This window comes from Notamacropus eugenii, chromosome 6 (assembly GCF_028372415.1).
Source record: "Notamacropus eugenii isolate mMacEug1 chromosome 6, mMacEug1.pri_v2, whole genome shotgun sequence".
Taxonomy (NCBI): domain Eukaryota; kingdom Metazoa; phylum Chordata; class Mammalia; order Diprotodontia; family Macropodidae; genus Notamacropus; species Notamacropus eugenii.
This window is the reverse complement of record NC_092877.1, coordinates 341,276,598-341,297,002: the sequence shown is the minus strand read 5'-3', so window position 1 is coordinate 341,297,002 and position 20,405 is coordinate 341,276,598. Positions and strand designations below refer to the sequence as shown.

The window sequence follows — 20,405 nt, the reverse complement described above, 5'->3', positions numbered from 1 at the left end:
TTTTTATTTCTGGGGGAAAACCACCCCCATAGTTTAACTTTGCAAACCTGTAGCTTGGAATTTCACAAGTCACCTTATTAAAGCAGGCAACCAGCTTACAATTCCTACCTTATGTGAGATCCTTATTTCTAGAACTTTTCTCTCCTAATTGAAATCTGGAAATCTTGAGACTCCATTTTGCTATAGAGAAATAGCCTGTCTTGACTCATGACACATTTGAGGCTGTGGATGAATGAGGTAACCGAGATAAAAGTCCCATAACTCTGTCTTCTAAGCCACCACAACAATCTCAGAATTGGTTACACCAAGCTTCCTGATCACTCACGTTGTACTGATGAAGGCTGTACCGAAGCTTCTTCAATGCTGCTTGACGGTCGGCAGCCCAGACAACGAGTTTTGCAATCATGGGGTCATAGTGCACTGAAACTTCATCACCTGAAATAATAAACAAGGCAAGTTTTTGAAGTAAAGTTTCAGCTGAGGGTACATGAAAATGCAAACTTCAGAAACAGGGTCACCTGCTCAAGAAAGTCCAGCATCCCCAGGACTAATGGCTAAAACACTTGATTATAGAGGGTGTCTCACTGATTGCTGAATTACAAATACATGGTCCTTCCTTTGTACAAACTAGCTCATACATCATTAGGATCAATATCTGGCTAAAAGTACAGGTTAGTTATGGTCTCAAACCAGGACTTCTTTACATAGATTCAACTCAACAGATACTTAAGCACCTGATAGATGCTGGGCACTGGGGATACAAACCGCAAACCCCACAGTCCCTGAACTCATGGGCTTTGAATTCTTATCAAGAGAAGATTATCATCAGGGTACTCTTGACCAGGGCTTCTTAAACTTTTTCCATTTGAGACTCCTTCCGTGCTTATGACCCACAGCTTAAGAAACACTGTGTCTTGACCTACAATCTCCAACTTTGCTGTGTTTAGGAGGACTTCTTTTTCTGGGAGGAATGTTCACAGGGAAAGGATTTTTAGGATTCAGAGGAAATCTTTGAGAACTTATATCTACTCGGGATGTTAATGGGATAAGCCAAAGAGAAACAGAGAGTGGCTTTTTCTCCTTTACTTCAATGCTTCATTGTAGTCATGATCTCATGGGGGTGGGAGGGTAGAGGTAATCCCTGCTAGCGTGTGTGGCCACTCATCCATTCCTTCTCAGTCTGTCTAATCTTTGCCCATGTCTTTTCATAAATCACCACAGAAGAGCCACTCGATGCACTGGAGGCTTTCATACCACATCTGTCAGTTTCTGTGGAATCTTTTAGGTTTATACTTTAATTACATACGTGGTAGCTTCAGTGACAGTGATGAACACTTTGGGGTACTATGAGTTTTGTCCAATTTTCATGCTTTGTAGTCAATTGGTTGTTTAAATGGGTTGGGTTCAAGGTGCTGTAATTATATAGTATCTTTTCATATTATTGTTTCTTCTTTTAATTTTTAAATTAATGATACTAAACTATAGCACCAGTTTTTAAAAACGCAGTATTTAATAGGTTTTTGGTCTTTATTTTTGATATCTCAGCCTTTCATATCACATTTGTTTCCAAATATATTCCTCTCCCTTCTCCTCCTCAGAGACTATTTCTTGTATCCTTTTTTCATAAAAATGTAATAATCTTTTTTACATTACAAAATTTTACCTTCCCCCCAGGGAATCACTCCATATGACAAATACTTTAAATAAAAGAAAAGAAAAATCAACAAAACTGGTGAATACATTGAAAATTTTGAAAATGTATGTAATACACTATAGTTGTGGTCCTCCCGTCTCGGCAAAGGGGTATGGTGGGGGCATCTTCTTTTGTCTCTTTTTTGAAACCATGCTTCTTTGCAATTTCTGCAACATTCTGGAGCATTTTCCTTCCCATTTGCATTGTTGTAGTCCTTGTGCATATTGGTTTCATGGTTCTGCTGACTTCGCTCTTATCTGTTCCCATAGATCTTTCCATGCTTCTTTGTATTCATCACATTCAACATTTCTTATGGAACAGTAATACTTCATTACATTCAGGTACCACAGTTTATTCAGCCATTCCCCACGCAAGGCACATCTACTTTGTTTCTGATGCTTTGCCATCACAAAATTGCTGCTATAAATATTTTAGCTTATATAGGGACTTTCTTCTTATCAATGGCCTTCTTGGGGTATAAACCCAAAAGTAATGGAATCTTTGGGTCAAAGAGCATGGACATTTAATTTACTTTATTTTCATGATTCCAAATTATTTCCCAAAATGGTTGTGCTGATTCACAACTTCACCAATCATGGTTAGCAAAGGTAACTAGAGTGATTTTCTTCCCACAGTCCATCAACTGTTCTCATCTTTTGTCATCTTTGCCAATTTGCAGGGTGTGAAGTAAAATCTCAGGGTGGTCTTGACCTGCAAACTTCTTATTATTAGTGATTTGGAGCATTACTTCATATGCTTTTCATGGCAGTTAGGTGGTACAGTGGAGAGAGCACCAGTGCAGGAGTCAGGAGGACCTGAGTTCAATTCTCACCTCAGACACTTGACACTCACTAGCAGTGTGACCTTGGGCAAGTCACTTAACCCCAGTTGTCTCATCCTGGGTCATCTCCAGTCATCCTGATGAATATCTGGTCACTGGATTCAGATGGATCTGGAGGAGAAATGAGGATGGTGACCTGCACAGCCCTCCCTTACTCAAAACAAAGTCAAGTGCAAGCCATGTCATCATTTCTCTGATGGCATGGTCTTCTTCAGCAACGAAGGATGAACACACTGGGGAAATTGCTTTTATCCCTTCTTCTAATTGGTTATGGATAGCCTTTTGGTTGGTCTCCCAGCCTCAGATATCTCCCTGCTTCTATCCACCTTCACTTTTCCTAAAGTTCAGGTGTAACTATTGCCCCTTGCCCCCATCTCTCCAACTCAATAAATTTGAGTGGCTCCATATTGCTTCCTGACAAATACAAAATCTTAAAGCCCTCCACAGTCTGACTCTTTCCTGTCTTTCCAATCTTCTTACACTTTACTCCTCTTTGTGTATGTGATAATCCAGCAACACTCACTGCCTGGTTGTTCCATGCACACCATATTCCCTCTCCTGACCGGCTCTGAACGAACCTGGGATGCTCTCCCTTCTTGCTTCCAGCTCCTGGCTTCTCTGGCTCAAATTCCACTGTCTGCAGAAGATCTTTCTCCTTCTATTTTTTCCCTATAGGTGCCTTCCCTCTGACATTACTTTGGATCTATCTGGTTTATGGTTGGTACGTAGTTGTTTGTCTGTTTTCTCCCCCATTAGAATGTGAGATCTTGAAGGAAGGAAGTCTGTATTTGTCTTACTTTGTATCTCTAATGCCCCACACAGTGCCTGGCACATAGGAAGCATGTAAATGCTTGTTGACTGACAATTGATGATTTGATTGCACAGAGATGGAATATTCTGAAATAACTCCCACACTGGCACACTCATTTTCTGTCTGTTAAGATCTAACCAATTCTAATTTTCATAATATTCTTCAGCATTTACTATAACCAACCTCTTTTGATTCTCCTACCAAAGACAGTATTCATGATACACAGGTGTGAGGTTTGTGAAGGTCCACATGCCTATGCTTCATTTCATCCTAAACCATCTATTTCAGTGATTGGCCTCATCTTTCTCTCTGTCACACAAAATCACTCTTGACTCTTGCTTTCACCTCACATATCCAACTATTACCAAGTTTCGTACCTGTTTCTATCTTCGCAACATCTCTTGGGTGTGAACATCCCAGTTCAGGCCCTCATCATCTCTCTCACTTGGACTCTCACTGGAATCTTCCAGTTGGTGTCCTTGCTGTAAATCTCTCCCCACTCAGATTCATCCTCCATTCAGCTGCCAAAGTGATTTCCCTAAAGTTCAGATGTGACCTAGTTTCCCTTCCACCCCAAAGTGGCTCCCTGTTATTTCCAAGATCAGACATAAAATCATCTGCTTGGCATTTATAGCCCCCATAATCTGGTTTCTTCTTACACTTCAATGCTGTTCACAGACTAGATCTAGCAGCAGTCACCTTCTTGCTGTTTTTCCACCTCCTCACTCTGCCTTCCTCCCACCCCCAGCCCTGTCCCATGCCTGGAATGCTCTGTATCCTCCCCTCTGTCTCCAGGCTTCCCTGAAGACTCACCTCCAATCCCTCCTTCAGTAGGAGGCCTTCCTTTTGTCGTCTCTCCCACTGCTAGGGTCTGGCCTCTGAGGTTTTCTGTCATTTATATTGCATGTACAATGTAGGGACAGTATTTGCATGTTGAATCCCCCAAGGCAATATGAATTCCTTGCAGTCAGAGAGAGTGTTTTGCCTTTCTTTGTATCCCTTGGGCTTAACACAAGGCCTGGTCCATAGGGAATGCTTGTTAATTGATTGTCTAACTGTTGTGCTCATCATATAATTTCTCCACTTTTTCACTTTCTGCAACGGATGTTGACAAATAAGTAGTAGTTCTTTTCACAGCAGCTTGTTGTGAGAACAGCAACATGACTGATCAAATGTCCTATGAAAATGGATTGATTTCTTATTGCCCTGTGTGTTGGCCCTTCGTTGCCAAAGAAGACCCTGCCATCAGAAAAATAATGACATGACTTGCACTTGACTTTGTTTTGAGTAAGGGAGGGCTGTGCAGGTCATCAGCCTCACTTCTCCTCCAGTCATCTGAATCCAGTGACCAGATCTTCATCAGGATGACTGGAGATGACCCAGGATGAGGCAACTGGGGTTAAGTGACTTGCGCAAGGTCACATAGCTAGTGAGTGTCAAGTGTCTGAGGGGAGATTTGAACTCAGGTCTTCCTGACTCCTGTACTGGTGCTCTCTCCACTGCACTACCTAGCTGCCCTTATTGCCCTAGGGCACATGAGGAGACCAATTTTTCCAGATCCTTTATTTGCCTCTTAGAAGAGAGGTCAAGTCTTGTCCTACAGTTCTGCTGCTCTGACTGCATCACTTCGAATGAAGGGTCTTTACTTGGAGTCTGTGAACTTGGGTTTTTAAAATATATATTCTGATAATTGTACAGTTCTCATTTTATGTAAATTTAAATGATGCAAATTTGACGTTAAGTAAAGAATTCTGAGAGAAGTCTGCATTTGAAAAAACACATATGTTAATTTTACTGTTCAGTACTGTGTTCTTTCTCTCTCTCTCTCTCTTTCCTCTCTTGCCCTTTGGCTCAGTGCTCTGTGGCTTCCTGTCTCCTCCCTGCAAAAAACCCTAAAAGCCCTTCAAGTGAAAACAGAAGAATGGATCTATAGGGTTTGGCATGAGATCTCCTGACACCTTTGCCTGGATCTACCCATCCACCTGTGTATCGAGCCCATGTGTCTTTCCTCTATCCATGCTTGGTTACTGCGTATCTGTTCCTGGCTTCTGCAGGTTGCCCATCCTCTCCTGCCTGTGTCTATAAATGGCCTCTATGTGTCTGCCCCTGTGTGTTTTTCCTCTCGGTTCCAGCCTCCTTGTGGCTTGCCCAGGCCCCTGTGTGTTCCTCCTCCTGCTCTTGATTCTCTGTTCCTGGTTCCCACCCCCATGTATCCTTGAATAATGTGCCATCCCCCTCCCTTCACAGGCAGGCAGCCCCCTTCCTTCCTCACTCTCTCCCTTCCATGGGCAAATCTGCATTATGCAAAAGTTGCTTTTGCAGAATGGTTCACTTACATAAAGCAAGAATTGTCTGTAACTGATGTCCTTGGTAATCCTATGTATTTTATTTATGCATTTAAAAATATTATTCTGAGAAAGGGTACATAGGCTTCACCAGACTTCAAAAGGGGGTCCGTGACACACAAAAGATTAAGAACTCCTCACTTAGAGTAAGAACATCAACATGGATGGCAATCAGTTCCTTCAGGAGAATACATACTAACTAGCCATTAGACAGAAAGCTCACATTTCAAGTCCTGGTCATTAAATTAATGTTTGTAGATGGTATGAAAACAGTGTGACTCTTGGGCTTTCTTCCCAACATTGTAATATAAAAAATGATCTCACTCTAATTTAGGTGTTAGCAACACAAGCAAACATGCCTCATTTTGTCCTCTGAGTGGGTCACTCCTATGGGCAGCCTGAGGGCTGCTTTAGTATCCATGAAATAGTAACAGTAATCTCAAGGGCCAACTGGTGACCCCATTCTCTTCCTTCCAGTGCTCACAAACTGCTTTGGCAGCCAAGACACTCTCTATGAGTGTCTTCACCTGCTCCCTCTGTAGCTCCTCAGGCTGGCAGCTGGTGCACAATCCAGCATGCCTGTCAGCAAGTAGGAGAAGTTCAACGCCCCTCTGTCCCGATGCCTTGCACACTTGCACCTATGCATGCATATGTACACATGCACACACATGCATATACACATACGCACACACACACACACCCTCCCCCCCCAAACAGCACACTCCTCACCGTACGCACGAATATAAAAGTAGTACAAACTACAGCACATCAGTTTTTGAAGGTTGCTGCCTACCTTTTGTCTGATCAGCTCCTAAGGGAGCATGTTTTTTTAAAGTCACATTTGTTCAATAGTGAATTAATAATATACACTGCCTCACATATTTCCAAGTTCCAAGGCTGACTCCATGGAATATCAGAATCACTGTTCCTTGGCCCTGAGCCTCTGCCCACACCCAGCCTGCCTCTACAACACCAAAGATGCCTCTGGTCAGAAACAGCTCCTCCTAATACTACAAATAAAGCGCAGACACTGTGAAAGTGGCAGCATGGAACCAAGTGAACATCCTGTGACTGCTCAGCCGTCCCATGGCTCAGTGAGAAGCCTCAGAAAGCTCTCTGTGGTCAATAAGAACACAGCTCCTTCACACCAGCATTCATTCCATGCCTAACCTGCCTGTCCAGTCCTATTTCCAAATACTTGTGCAGCTCAGTTGGCTTCCTCCCTGTCCTCCCACCTGCCAGCCCATGCCATGTTGCTCTTTGTGTTCAGTGCTTGCATCACAGAATGCAGAGCATTGAAAGGAACATCGGAGGCTACTTAGTCCACTGAAAGCTCCTCCTCTGTCATACAATGTCCTTGAGAAGGGACTGTCTGGGCTCTGCTCCAAGACCTCTGTGGAGGGCACCCTCCCCCCCAAGGCAGCCTGTGCCACTTCTGGTGTCCAGAGATGTGCCTGACGTGTTCTCATGACCAGAGATGTTTCTAGACATTGAGCCAACATCTGCCGCTTTGCCTCTTCTACCCACTGCTCCTGATTCTGCTCCCTTGGGCCGAATAAAACAAGTCTAATCCCTTCTATATGTAAGAGTCCCTCAGACATTTGAAGATGCTTTTTGGGTCTCCCTGAATCTTCTCAGATTAAGCATGTGCAGTTCCTCATTTAACATGGACTCCAGGCCTTCACCATCCTAGCCACCTTCCTCTGGATGTCCTCTGGCTTGTCATTGTCCTTCTCAAACTGGACTACCCAGAACTGATGTACCAGATAAGGTCCAGCAAGGGCAGAACACAAACACAAAGAAAGAACACCAACCTCTTCCTGGAAGTCATGCCTCTCCCTAGGCTATGGCAGTCTCCTTGCATGCACACCCCACAGCTGATTCCTATGGAGTCTTTTGTCCTCCCACATCCCTCATTCCTCTGGCCTAGAACTTCACCTTTCTTATCGCTGTTCACCTAATCCACCTCTCCTTCAAAACCCAACTCAAATCCACTCCCTATGTCACTGTGACTAATTCCTCCTCAGAGTGACAGTGCACTGCTCCCCCCTCCCCCTATGAACTCTGACAGCACCAGGGAATCCATGGTTCTACTAATTAACCACAGCCCCAGAATGTCTCTTCTGTTTTATTGCCATGAACTGTTATTTAATTCTTTAATTGTTATTTCATGTAGTTTCAATTCTTATCTACACAAAGAGCCCAGCTCCTTGACAGCAGACACTGTTCTCAACCAGACTTGTGAGTGTTCTCCATAATGTTGTGCATAGGACATGCAGGCAATCAGCAAGTACTAATGGGAGGAAACAACACAAGCTTTCCAAGTGGGACTGTGGGATTCACAGATTGTTTTTCTTCTTTAAAATCAGCTGTCACTTTTGAAAGTATGAAAAATAATAGCAAATTGGTGAATGCCATTAGAGTGGCTAAAAAAGGGTTCGGGAGGTAGCTGTCACCAAGACAAGAATAAGTCCCACTGCTAGAGCCCCTGGGGCTCACCACCTGCTTTCTGGCCATGGTCCCTCCCAGGGAGCACAGCAATCACGGTCCTAGGTTACAGGCAGACTGAAAATGACAAGGGCCAGATGCTCATCCTGCTTACCTTGCCTCACTCCAGTTTCGATCCTAAGACTAGGCTCTGTGGGTGGTGTAGACAAGTGCACCAGGGGTCCCGCACCAGGCAGGAAGTTATTCTGAGGATCCTCTGCATATATTCTTGCTTCAAAGGCATGGCCTTTCAGTCTTATTTCCTCCTGACTCAAAGGCAGCTTCTCTCCTGCAGCAATCTAAAAAAAAAAAATTTTTTGTTTGCAAAATTCCATCTTAAAATAATAGCTAAGAGCATTAGCAAACCTTGGTTCTGGCTCTTTCTGGACCAAATATCTAATTTTACTTAGTGTAGCCAATGGAAACAATAGCCCTTTGATCCACTCACATTTGCATACTTTGAGATGCCTTCTCTTGGTGGCCGAGATGGAAATGGTCTACATGTAAACAGGAATGGCAAGGAGTTCTGTGGCCTACTCCCTAAAGCAGTTAAATTTTGAGTCCAAAGATCAAGGCTGGACACACTGGTGGTTGGAAATAATCAAGAGGACTTCTGGAGGTGGAGCTAAGATAGTGGAGCAGAGGAAGCACTTCAGCCAAGCTCTCCCAACATTCACCTCCAAACAACCTTTAAAATAATGCCTCAAAAAGAATTCTGGGGCAATAGAACCCACAAAATATAAGGTGAGACATTCTTCTAGCCCAAGATAATGTAGGTGGTCAGAAAGAGAGATCTGTGACAGGGGGTGGGGGGTGGAGTGGGGTGGAGGCTGGCTCAGTTGCAACACCAATAGTGGGACTTGGTGGTGGCAACATAAGCAGTAGCACTTTTGGGATAGAAAGGGGATTGGGCAACTGGTTAGAAAGAGATTACAAATGACTCCTGTGCTAGCAGGATGGATTAAAAAACCAGAATCTAACAACATGTTATTTACAAGAAACACACTTGAAATGAGGGACACACACAGTTAAAATAAGGGACTGGAACAATATCTAATATACTTCAATTGACGTAAAAAAAAACTCCATTTCCTATGCCCACTCTTGGATCACAGTTCCAAGGCTGAGAAGAGAACTTGCTGTTCCAAGGGAGCAGGGGCCCTAAAAAGCAGAATCTGTGGAAATCCCAAGAGATCAGGGCTCTTCCTGAGTGAGGACCAGAAAGTAAACCAGGAAAGCAGTGACCACACTGTTCCCTGGATCACACCACTTGGGAGCATTAAAAACTTCCAAATCCCCAAAACTAGCTCTGAAATCAGCAGTGAGGAAAAAGTCTGAAGTTTAAAAGAGTGCCCCCTCCTCCCTATACCAAAAACAAAGTTCAACTTTAACATAAAGTTCAAAGGCTAGAAAAATAAGCAAACCATAAAAAAGAACTTGACTATAAAAAGTTACTATGGTGACAGGTTAGATCAAGTCACAAATTCAGAAGAAGAAAATGATGTCAAAACAGCTGCAAGACCTCTTAAGAAAAAAAGTGAATTGAACACAAACCCAACAAGAATTTCTGGAAAAGCTAAAAAAAATGATTTTCATAATCAAATAGGAATGAAAAAGGAAAAACTGGAACAGAAATGAAAGAAATGCAAGAAAATTATGAAAAGATAATTAACAGCTCAGTAAAAGAGTTACAAAAACACTGAAGAAAATAACACCCCAAAATAGAATTGGCCAAATGGGAAAAGAGATACAAAAGTTTGCTGAATAAAACTATTCCTTTAAAATTAGAATTGGATAAGCAGAAACTAATGACTCCATGAGGCATCAAGAAAGACTATACAACAAAGTCAAAGGAATGAAAAAACTATAGAAAAAAATGTGAAATATCTCATTGGAAAAACAACTGACCTGGAAAATAGAGTGAGGAGAGATAATCTAAGAATTATTGGACTACTTGCAAACCATAATCAAAGAAAGAGTCTACGTATCATATTTCAAGAAATTCTCAAGGAAAACTACCCTGATATTTTGGAATCAGAGAGTAAAATAAAAATTGAAAGAATCCACCGATCAATACCTGAAAGAGATACCCAAATGAAAACTTCCAGGAACATTACAGATAATTTCCAGAGTTACCAGGTCAAAGAGTGAATAAGCAGACAGAAAGAAACCATTCACAAACCATGGAACCATAGTTAGAATCACACAAAACTTATCATCTGCCACATTAAAGAAGGGGAGGGCTTGGAATGATATTCTGGAAGTCAAAGATGCAAAGATTACAACCAAGAATAACAGACTTAGCAAAACTGAGTATAATCTTTCAGGAGAAAGATTATATTTAATGAACCAGAGGGCTTTCAAATATTCCTGATGAAAAGAATAGACCTGAACAGAAAATAGGACTTTCAAATACAGGTCTCCAGAGAAACATAAAAAGATAAACATGAAAGAGAATTCATAAGGGACTCACTAAGATTAAATTGTTTATATTCTATATGGAAAGATGATACATGGAATGCCCAAGAACTATCATTAGGAGGGCAGTTAGAAGGACTCCACATAGACAGAGGGCAGTAGAGTGATTTGATTATGTTGGAATGATAAAAAAAAATGGATAGGTGAGAAAGAGGGATGCACTGGGGAAGAGGAAAGGGAGAGGAATGGAGGAAATTATCTCATATAAAAGAGGTGTGCAAGGAAAAGCTTTTACAGGGAATGGGGAAGTGGAGGGAGTTGGATGGGCAATATTTGAACCTCCCTCTCATCTGAATTGATTTAAAGAGTAAAAAGATATATTCAGACTCAGCTGTCTGCAGAAATCTCTCTTACCCAACAGAGAAGAAGGGGATGACAATGAGAAAAGGGGGGGAAGGGACGATAAAAGGAAGAGGAGATAAAGGGAAGGTGGAACAGGATAAAAAGAGAGGATAAACAGAAGAAAATATGATGAAAGGAAGTGTACACTTAGTAACCATAGTTGCAAATGTGAACAAAATGCAAGCAGACAGCAGAATGGATTAAAAAACCAGAATCTAACAACATGTTATTTACAAGAAACACACTTGAAATGAGGTACACACAGTTAAAATAAGGGACTGGAACAGAATCTAATATACTTCAATTGAAGTAAAAAAAAAGGCAATGTCAGCAATCGTGATCTCAGACAAAGCAAAAACAAATATTGACCTAATTAAAAGAAAATAAGCTGGGAAACTACATCTTGCTAAAAGGTACAATAGACAATCCAAATTCTTAAGGGAAAAGTTAAATGAATTACAGGAGGAAACAGACAGTAAAACTGTACTAGTGGCGGACCTCAACTATTCCCTCTCAGGTTGACATAAATCTAACCATAAAATAAATGAGAAAAGTTAAGGAGATGAATAGAATTTTATAAAAGTTATGATAGACCTCTGAAGAAAAGTAAACGGGAAAAGAAAGGAATGTATCTTTTTTTCAGCCAGACATGACACTATCACAAAAACTGACCACATTTTATGGCATAAAAACCTCACAACCAAATGCAGAAAAGCAGAAACATTAAGTATACCCTTTTCACATAATAATGCAATGAACATAACATGCAATAAGAGGTCATGGAAATACAGATTAAAAATTAATTGGAAACTATATAATCTAATTCTAAAGAATTAATGGGTCAAAGAATCAATTATAGAAATGATGAAATTACTAGATAATTTCATTAAATGTAATGACAGAAATGAGACAAAATACTAAAATCTGTGGGATGCAGCCAAAGCAGTACTTAGGGGAAAATTTATATCTCTAAATGTGTACATCAATAAAACAGAGAAAGAGCAGATCAATGAATTGGACACACAACTAAAAAAACCTAGAAAAAGAACAAATTAAAAATCGCTAATTAAACATCAAAATGAAAACCCTGAAAATCAAAAGGGAAATGATAAAACTGAAAGTAAAAAAGCTGTTGAACTAATAAGTAAAACTAGGGGCTGGTTTTGTGAAAAAATAAAACCAATAAATAAACCATTGGTTAATTTGATTAAAAAAGAAGAAAACAAGTTATCAATCTCAAAAATGAAAAGGATTAATGCACTACCAATGAGGATGAATTTAAAGTAATTATTAGGAATTATTTTGTCCAATTATATGCCAGTAAAACTGAGACTCTAAGTGAAATGGATGAATATTTACAAAAATATAAATTGTCCAGATTAACAAAAGAGGAACTAAAAACTGAAATAACCTTATTTTAGAAAAAGAAATTGAACAAGCCATAAATGATCTCCCAAAGAAAAAATATCCAGGACCAGATGGGTTTATAAATGAATTCTACCAAACATTAAAGGAAGAATTAATCCCAATACTTCACAAACTATTTGGAAAAATGCATAAAGAAGGGGTCCTACCAAACTCCTTCTATGACAGAGATATGGTCTTGATACCTATACCAGGGAGAGCAAAAATGGAGAAAGAAAACTATAGGCCAATTTACCTAAGAATGTTCATGCAAAAATTTTTAAATAAAATACTAGCCAAGAGATTATAGCAATATGTCACAATGATTATAAACTGTCATTGGGCTCTACAGTTCTAGATTACAAAACGGTAATCATGAAAATCATGTTACTGGGTAACAGAATAGTGAGCCAGTAGGATAGATTAAGTACATAACACACAGGAATAAGTGATCATCATAATTTAGTGTTTGATAAATGTAGAGATCCAGCTTTTGAGGCAAAAATTCATCATTGTACAAAAGTTGCTGGGAAAACTGGACAGCAGTTTGGTAGAAACTAGGCATAGGCCAACATCTCACACCACATACAAAAATAAGGCCAAAATCGAGGAAGGGTGATATCACAAGCAAATCATGAGAACATGGGAAAACTGAAGTCAGGGAAGACTTTAGGACAAAACAAGAGACAGAGAGTATCATGGAAAGTAAAGATAGGTAATTTTGATTACAGAAAATTAAAAAAAAAAATTTTTTTGTACACACAAAACCAATGCAGCCAAAATTAGGAGGAAAGCAGGAAATGGGGGGAATGTTCTAGCAAGTTTTTCTGATAGAGGCCTCATTTCTAAAACATATAGGGAAATAAGTCAAATTTATAAAAATGGCAGCCATTCCCCACTTGAGAAATGGTCAAAGGACATGAATAGGCAGTCTTCAGAAGGAAGCAAAGGTATTGAGAGCCACATGAGAAAGTGCTCTAAATCACTACTGATTAGAAAAATGCAAATCAAAACAACCCTGAGATACTACCTCATACCTATCAAGTTGACTAACATGACAGGAAAGGAAACTGACAAATGCTAGAGGGAATGTGGGAAAGTAGAGCCTCTAATGCACTGCCAGTGGAGTTGTGAACTGGCCCAACCATTCTGGCACCAATGTGGAATTATGGCCAAAGGGTCAAAACTATGCATCCCCAGGAATACCACCACTGGATCTGTGTCTCAAAGAGACCAAAGGAAAGGAAAAAGGATGCATTTTTACACAAACATTTATAGAAGCTCTCCTTTTGGTGCCAAAGAACTGGAAACTTGAGGAGATAGCCATCTATTGGGGAATGGCTGAACAAGCTGTGGAACATGATTATTGTGCTATAAGAAATGATAAGTATGATGGTTTTAGAAAAGAACTGGGAAGACCTATATGAATTGATGCAAAATGAAGTAACAGCAATACTGTAATGGTGATCATTCATTAAGGACTTGGCTACTGTGCTCCATAAAATGATCCAAGATAATTCCAAAGGACCTATGATGAAAATGCTATCTACCTCGGGAGTGAGAACTAATGAACTCTGAGTGCAGACTGAAGTATACTTTTTTCATTATCTTTATGTTTCTTGTTTTTTATTGTTTTATTTTTGCAACATGGTTAATATGGAAATATGTTTTACATGAGTTCACATGTATAACTGATATATGTAGTTTACCTTCTCAATAAGTGGGGGAAGGACTAGAGGAAGAGAAAGAATTTGGTACTCAAATTTTTAAGAACAAATGTTAAAAATTTTTAAATTCAATCAGAAAATATTTGATGAAATAAACAAAAAGAAATTAAAAAAAGAAATAATCAAGATTTTTTTCCTTATTTTCAAACATGAATACTCAAACTTCCATTCAGTCTTTCTCATATACAGACATCATTCAACATTTGGTCTATGACAATTGCCAGGATTCTCTGATGGTATATACAATGCGGCATTATGATTTTCCTATTTTAATCTCAAAGAGTAGGTAGGCTGAGAACAAAAATCTTCTAATGACCCTTACTATCTAGTAATAAAATAAAACTTATTGGAAAGGAAATACGTGTGTGATTCAATTATAAGTTTCTTTGTGTTCCCAGGATATATTCCATAGGTTTTTTTTTTGGTGGTTAACTTTTCAGGGTGCTCATTATCAAAATGAAATAGGAAGTAACTGTTACAGAAAGGACCAAGTCCAATGTCACTTCTCTATAACATATACTTTTATTCACAAAAAGAACCTAAGGGCTTAGAGGAAGTAGCACCACATTTCAAGCTTCTGTTTCTAAAGAAAAAATCCATTTCAATAAAATATTCGAAAGAGGACAGTGAATTCACCATAACATTATTGAATAAACACTGTCCTCCATTCCTAGTAACAAATTCAGATGAGCATTCAATGTGGCTATAACTGTCCTCATATTAGTCACCTGCCAAAATTGGGTTCAGTCTTAGGAAAAAAGAGCCCTTTCTTGTCCCATGTGGGTACTGCAGGCCCAGTCAAGGCTTCACTCCAGGTGGGGAAATGGATATTGGGATGGCTATCTTGGTCAGTGGTGTTGGCCACTTTCAGATGCTTCTCTGGCAGGTACTTTTCCAGAAAACTAGCTCTGTCTGGATTGCCAGGGATTTGGAACCTTGTACCACTGGGGTGTCACAAACCTTGCAAACTGCTCCATCTCAGTCCTAGATCTCTCCTGAGGCCTGGAAGTTTAGACTCTTAGAGCTCCAACAAGCAGCTCCCAGCATGAGGCCTGAGGCTTTCCATGACTAGACATTTTGCAGTTTCAAAAACCAAATCCAATAATGTCTTCTGAGCATGGTTTCCTCAATCAATAGAAGCTGGTTTCTATTTTTTTATTTTCCTAAAAAGTCCATCTCTGCCTCTATTGATGTCCCTGAGTCTCAGATATCTGCATCTCAGCAGGTTTCATGACAATCTACAAATCTTCCCTTTTTTGTGAACCTCAAAATCATGCTGTTTTCCTTAAGTCCCAGAAACCAAGGCCTTAGGAATATCTGAATTCCCCCAAGTAAATATCTGAGTTCCAAAAATCTGTCTTTCCTGGTACTGTTGAGCCTCAACAGCCTAAAATCTTTCTCTTTTCCTAAGTTCTAGAATGATATATTTTTCCTGGGACTCTGGACACATACATTTCACATCAGGTACCGATTTCCCTGAACATCAAAAATCTATCAAGTCTGGTGATCATGAGTTCAGAGAACAAAGAAGATCACAAAAGAAAGATTTTGCAACTAGTTCTCCCCAACAAACCATGAGAACCTGTAAAGTCTCCACATCTAGAGAAGCAAAAGAAAGAGAAGGGAACACTGATAATAAAAGGAACATCCCTGAATCTGGCCCCAAAAGGCTGTATTCCATAGATAAAAAGAGCTGAGAATTGCATAGCAATGTTTGATCCTTTACTTATTTCAGAAAAGAGAACAAAAACAGATGTGGCTTCTCAAGAGCTGCCAAGAGAGTGCTGCTCTTTAGCAGAGTGATGGCTGATCCATGTGCCTCTATCACAGTGACCTCTGACCTCTGTGGAGGTCAGCCAGGGCATGGCTGTAGTTGGTTGGATTGTGATGCCAAGCTTTAGTAGTTGGCAGTCAACTTTAAAACCCCATAGCTGGCAAAAGGATCCAAAAGACAACTTGAAGACTAGCCGACGCTATTTTTGTATTCTGCCTCATGGCTTACAAAATAAAACAAAATAAAATGGTACAATTGTCTCTACTAATACTTAAAACAAAAACCAATTAAAATAAACAGGGAAATGCATGTTGCCAGGCACAGAGGAAGAGTTAGTTGTTCAAGTCAAGCACTGTAAGTCTGAGATTCTTGGCAGCTTGGAAATACACTTCAAATTTCTAGAAAACATATGTATCTGGCCAGAGTTGCCAAGTAAACACAGCAAACTAGAGAAGGAAAGAAGGTGCTGGAAGATCCAAAATATTTTTGGCTAATGACAAAACAAAACTCTCAAAATTTGAGCATGACCGTCAACACTTCAAACTAAGTCAAGAAGGTCTGGATTGGAATTTGAGTTACTTACTAGCTGAGAGACCCTGTGCAAATCACTTACCCTGTCTTAGCATCACTGTCCTCATCTGAAAAGTGGGGATAACAACTGCACCTACCTCAGAGGGTTGTCATGTGGACCCAGTGAAATAACAAGTCACATTGTGCTATGTAAATATAAGCTATCATTATTACTAGAATCGCATTCAGAAAATACCTGTCAAAAGAGAAGCACCATGATCAAAGAGGAGATGCCTTAGATGATTCAGTAAGCAGTGTTAGTACTTATATCCTCATTACTGGAGAGTCTGGGGAGGGGAAACTGAGTCCACAGCTGCCCTAAGTCCATCTAAGTCCCCACTGCTTTTTATCAGAGAAAGGTACCTGCTGACCAGGATGGAGAACTTGACGTTATTCAAGAAGAACTGAGAAATGAACAGACTTTGAATTGTTTCATCTTTCTTTCATCTAGGAGAAGTAACAAGCGGTGAAGGGAAGGAACCATTGTCCTTAATCAGAGATAACACAAAAGATGTGACTCTTCCTAAACATCACTGACAGGGGCTTCCTCTCCTAGCCCCATGCTGGTGGTAGTGATGTGGGGGGCACTATTGGTATTTCCCTGGTGTCTGAACATCTTTCCCCATCGCAGGCCAACCTACTTCCCAACCAAGGTCACTAGCGCTCCCCACTCCACACCCGTGCTGACCTACCCCTAGAAGGTCATGCCATGGTTCCTGCGGTAGGCGTGAGCAATTAAGACTCCCTGCAAGATTCTCTCACCTCTGCTCTCCTTGACCTCTGGCTTCTGCATATCCTCTGAATTCTGACTGTTTACCAGCTTTTGACTTATTCTTCAATCATTACAATCTGAGTAGCAACTGGGAGTAGGGACAATGTCTTTGTGGCATCCTAGTACAGCGTAGGCACTAAAAAATGGTTGCTGAATTGGAATTCAACGGGAACTGGAGAAAGTCATGTGGCTCTGCAAAAAGTACCATGGTTCTGGAGTGAGAGGCCCTGCATTCAAATCATACCACCTGTGTGATCTTGGCTAAGCCACTTGATTCTGATAGTCCTTGGTTCCTCATCTGTAAAATGGGTGGGCTTTAAGACTCCCTCTGCCTCTAGAGACACAATCCTATGAATTAAACACTCTTGGCCTTGACTGATAGATCAAGCACACCACCTCTGCTGGGCTTCCACATTTCATGGGCCTTATTCCTAAAAAGAAGAGCTACATTTACAGAGCTTTTTAAAATTTGCAACATCCTTTACATTTGTGATCTCATTTGACCCTCACAACAACCCAGAGAGGAACTTATAACTGAGGAAAACGAGGTAGACAGTAGGGAAGTGATTTGCTCTGTCACCCACCTAGTAAGTGACCCAGGCTGAATCTGAACCAAACTCTTCCCGACTCCATCTCTGCTGCTCTAAGTACTGTGGCGCCCCCAAAGGCCTTGCTGCTGATAGCCCCAGGTAACTAACCCCTCCCAGGCAATCCTGAGCCCCTGGATCCCCTCCTCTCCTGGCCATCTGGGCTCCTTCCTAGGGCGTCACTCACCCGGAGCTGCCATTCCACCAAGTCAGTCCCCGTGATCATCTCGGTAACAGGATGCTCCACCTGCAGCCTCGTGTTCATTTCCATGAAGTAGAAGTTGTGGTTTGAGTCCATGATGAACTCCACAGTTCCTAGAACGTGAGATTCTGGGGTTAAGCTGAAGTGGTAAAGTATGAGAAGGTCCCAAATCAAAATCCTGCCAAGAAAGAGTGAAGCAGAAAGATCCCTGGCCTGAGAGCCGGGAGACCTGAGTTCTAGTCCTGATTCTGCTGATACTAGCAGGGAATCACTTAACTTCCCTGGTCTGTTTCCTCATCTATTAAGATGAAGAAACTGGACCCAATGGGATCTGAAGTCTCTTACAGCTTCAATACTGTAATTCTGATGCAGGTGGTGGTACAGTGAGTAGCACTAGGTTTGGAGTCAGGGAAGCCTGAGTTCAAATCTAGCCTCAGACACTAGCTGGATAACCCTAGGCAAGTCACTTAAACTGTTTTCCTCAACTGTAAAATAGGGATTATAATCTCCCCATCTCCCCAGGGCTGTCATGAAGATTAAATTGGACAATATTTGTGACAGTGCTTAGCAAGCACAGTGCCTGACAAAGAGCAGAAGATATATATCTATATCTATATCTATCTATCTGTCTGTCTGTCTATCTATCTATCTATCTATCTATCTATCTATCTATCTATCTATCTATCTATCTATCTATCTATACTCTTTTCTCTTAAAAAGATCCTCTTATTTCCCCTCCTCCCATCCTGTGAAGGTTGGAAGTTCAATTCCGTGTGGACAGTCTCGGGCGGGTAAAGGTGGGAACTTCTAAATCTTAGAGTTCTCACGAGACCTTCCAGGAAACGGCTGGGAATCGAGGTGAACCGAGCTATCTCGTGTATTTCCGCCTCTTCCCGTGAGAAACGTGATGGGAGAGAGCTCTCCCCACCCTCGAGATTGTCCCGGATTGGAGCACACCTAGTTACCTAACAGGCACGGTATTCAGATGCAAACTATGCCGCTGCAGAGCTTAAGCAGGATCAGGAAAGCCTGAAAGCTCTCTTGGGCGGAGGGGTGCGGAGCGGACAGGACAACAAGGCTCCCCTTTTCCTCTCTCCTCTCTCCCCTCCCCCTCTCTCCTCACTTATACTTCTACTTCCAATCTCTTATTGTAAGATCTTTGCCTCCTTGGGAGATCCCTCTCTCTCTCCCTCCTAAGGAAGAATCCCCTGCACTTGTAACCGAGACCCTGAAATAAAGCTCAACCCTTGTTCGACTCTGGAACGTCCTTTCTCTCATATGCGCACCCGGCGTGGCCAGCCGAAGACCTCGGGAGGTGAGGTAAGAAAGACTCGGGTAGCCCACAGGCCTCTAGGTCTGGCACCATCCTGCATCAGATGTAATTTTATTTCTAATTCTTCATCCAATGGAAAACATCTGATACTTAAACAATTAAAACTCTAACACTGCCTCTTCATCTAAGATGGAGAGGTTCCCTGAAATGAACACTGAGCAAACTGTAGGTGCCCCCAGAATCAGATCCAAAGGTCCCAGCAAAGACACCATGACTAAGTCACTTCAAGGTGGCTCGAGAGAGGGAAAGCCACAAAGACCCCCCACCCCCCAAGACACCAAGGAACTCTGGTCCAGCTGAGGAAGTTGGAAGCCATTATTATCTTATTTCTTCAAACAACATGCTTCCATCCATGGGAACCCTGACTCATGGCCAGACTCACAGAATTGAATCCACATGCACATGGAGGTTTGTAAAATACATTCAGGAAGAGTGCCCTGCCCCCCCCCCCCCCCCCCCGCAAAAAAAAATCCAAAGGGCTTCATAGTTTTCTTGTGCTCTCAAAACTGGAGAAATGCATGCTTCCATTCTGGTCCTTCCAGTTCCCCCAGCACTTGGTTCCTCCACTCACTCACCTGCACCCACATAATTGACAGCCTTCGCAGCTTTCACTGCGGCTTCCCCAAGCTTCCTTCTAACTTTGGGATCAATTCCAGGCTGTGAACAATTAAAACATTAAAAAAAAATAAATCTCACACAAAGATCACAGGCATTACTCACTCTATCTTTTCTCACCAAGAAATTCTATGCAACTCTGGTTTTATAAATGTCCATGAAAGAATGTCTTATTTTCAGGAACTGTTACTATCAAAGAAAATCAATGACTCATTAGATTGATCCATCAGCTGTAGATTTCACCATGCACAATAATGCCTCTGCCTTTGTGCCCCAGACCAGTTTTCATTTTTATTAATTAAAAATTACAGATGCCTGTTTGACAACTTTTGCTGACCCCATTTTATTTCTAAATAAACAACAAAGTAACCATGAGTTAGAAAATTTTAGTCAAAATCAATGCTTTTGGAAGTTATCATGGAAC

At 41.1% G+C, this 20,405-nt stretch overlaps 1 protein-coding gene and 1 long non-coding RNA gene across 5 annotated transcripts in view; one reads left to right on the top strand and one right to left on the bottom strand.

The window, feature by feature from the left end:
• Nucleotides 1-5,685, top strand: part of LOC140510064 (uncharacterized) — a 49,197-nt gene extending 43,512 nt beyond the window's left edge. The window contains exon 3 of one of the 2 annotated variants that reach the window (XR_011969073.1): nucleotides 5,245-5,685. This is a non-coding gene — a long non-coding RNA (uncharacterized lncRNA). Of the gene's footprint in view, nucleotides 1-5,200 lie in introns of both variants that reach the window. The other variant, XR_011969074.1, reaches the window with a different exon arrangement.
• MCCC1 (methylcrotonyl-CoA carboxylase subunit 1) overlaps nucleotides 1-20,405 on the bottom strand; it is a 59,656-nt gene that overhangs the window by 21,057 nt on the left and 18,194 nt on the right. For all 3 annotated transcript variants that reach the window (XM_072618364.1, XM_072618365.1, XM_072618366.1), the window contains exons 9-12: nucleotides 19,942-20,023; nucleotides 18,019-18,146; nucleotides 8,293-8,476; nucleotides 326-435 (exon numbers count right to left, since the gene is read on the bottom strand). In XM_072618364.1, coding sequence (XP_072474465.1) covers nucleotides 326-435; nucleotides 8,293-8,476; nucleotides 18,019-18,146; nucleotides 19,942-20,023 — 504 coding nt within the window. The remainder of the gene's footprint in view (nucleotides 1-325; nucleotides 436-8,292; nucleotides 8,477-18,018; nucleotides 18,147-19,941; nucleotides 20,024-20,405) is intronic.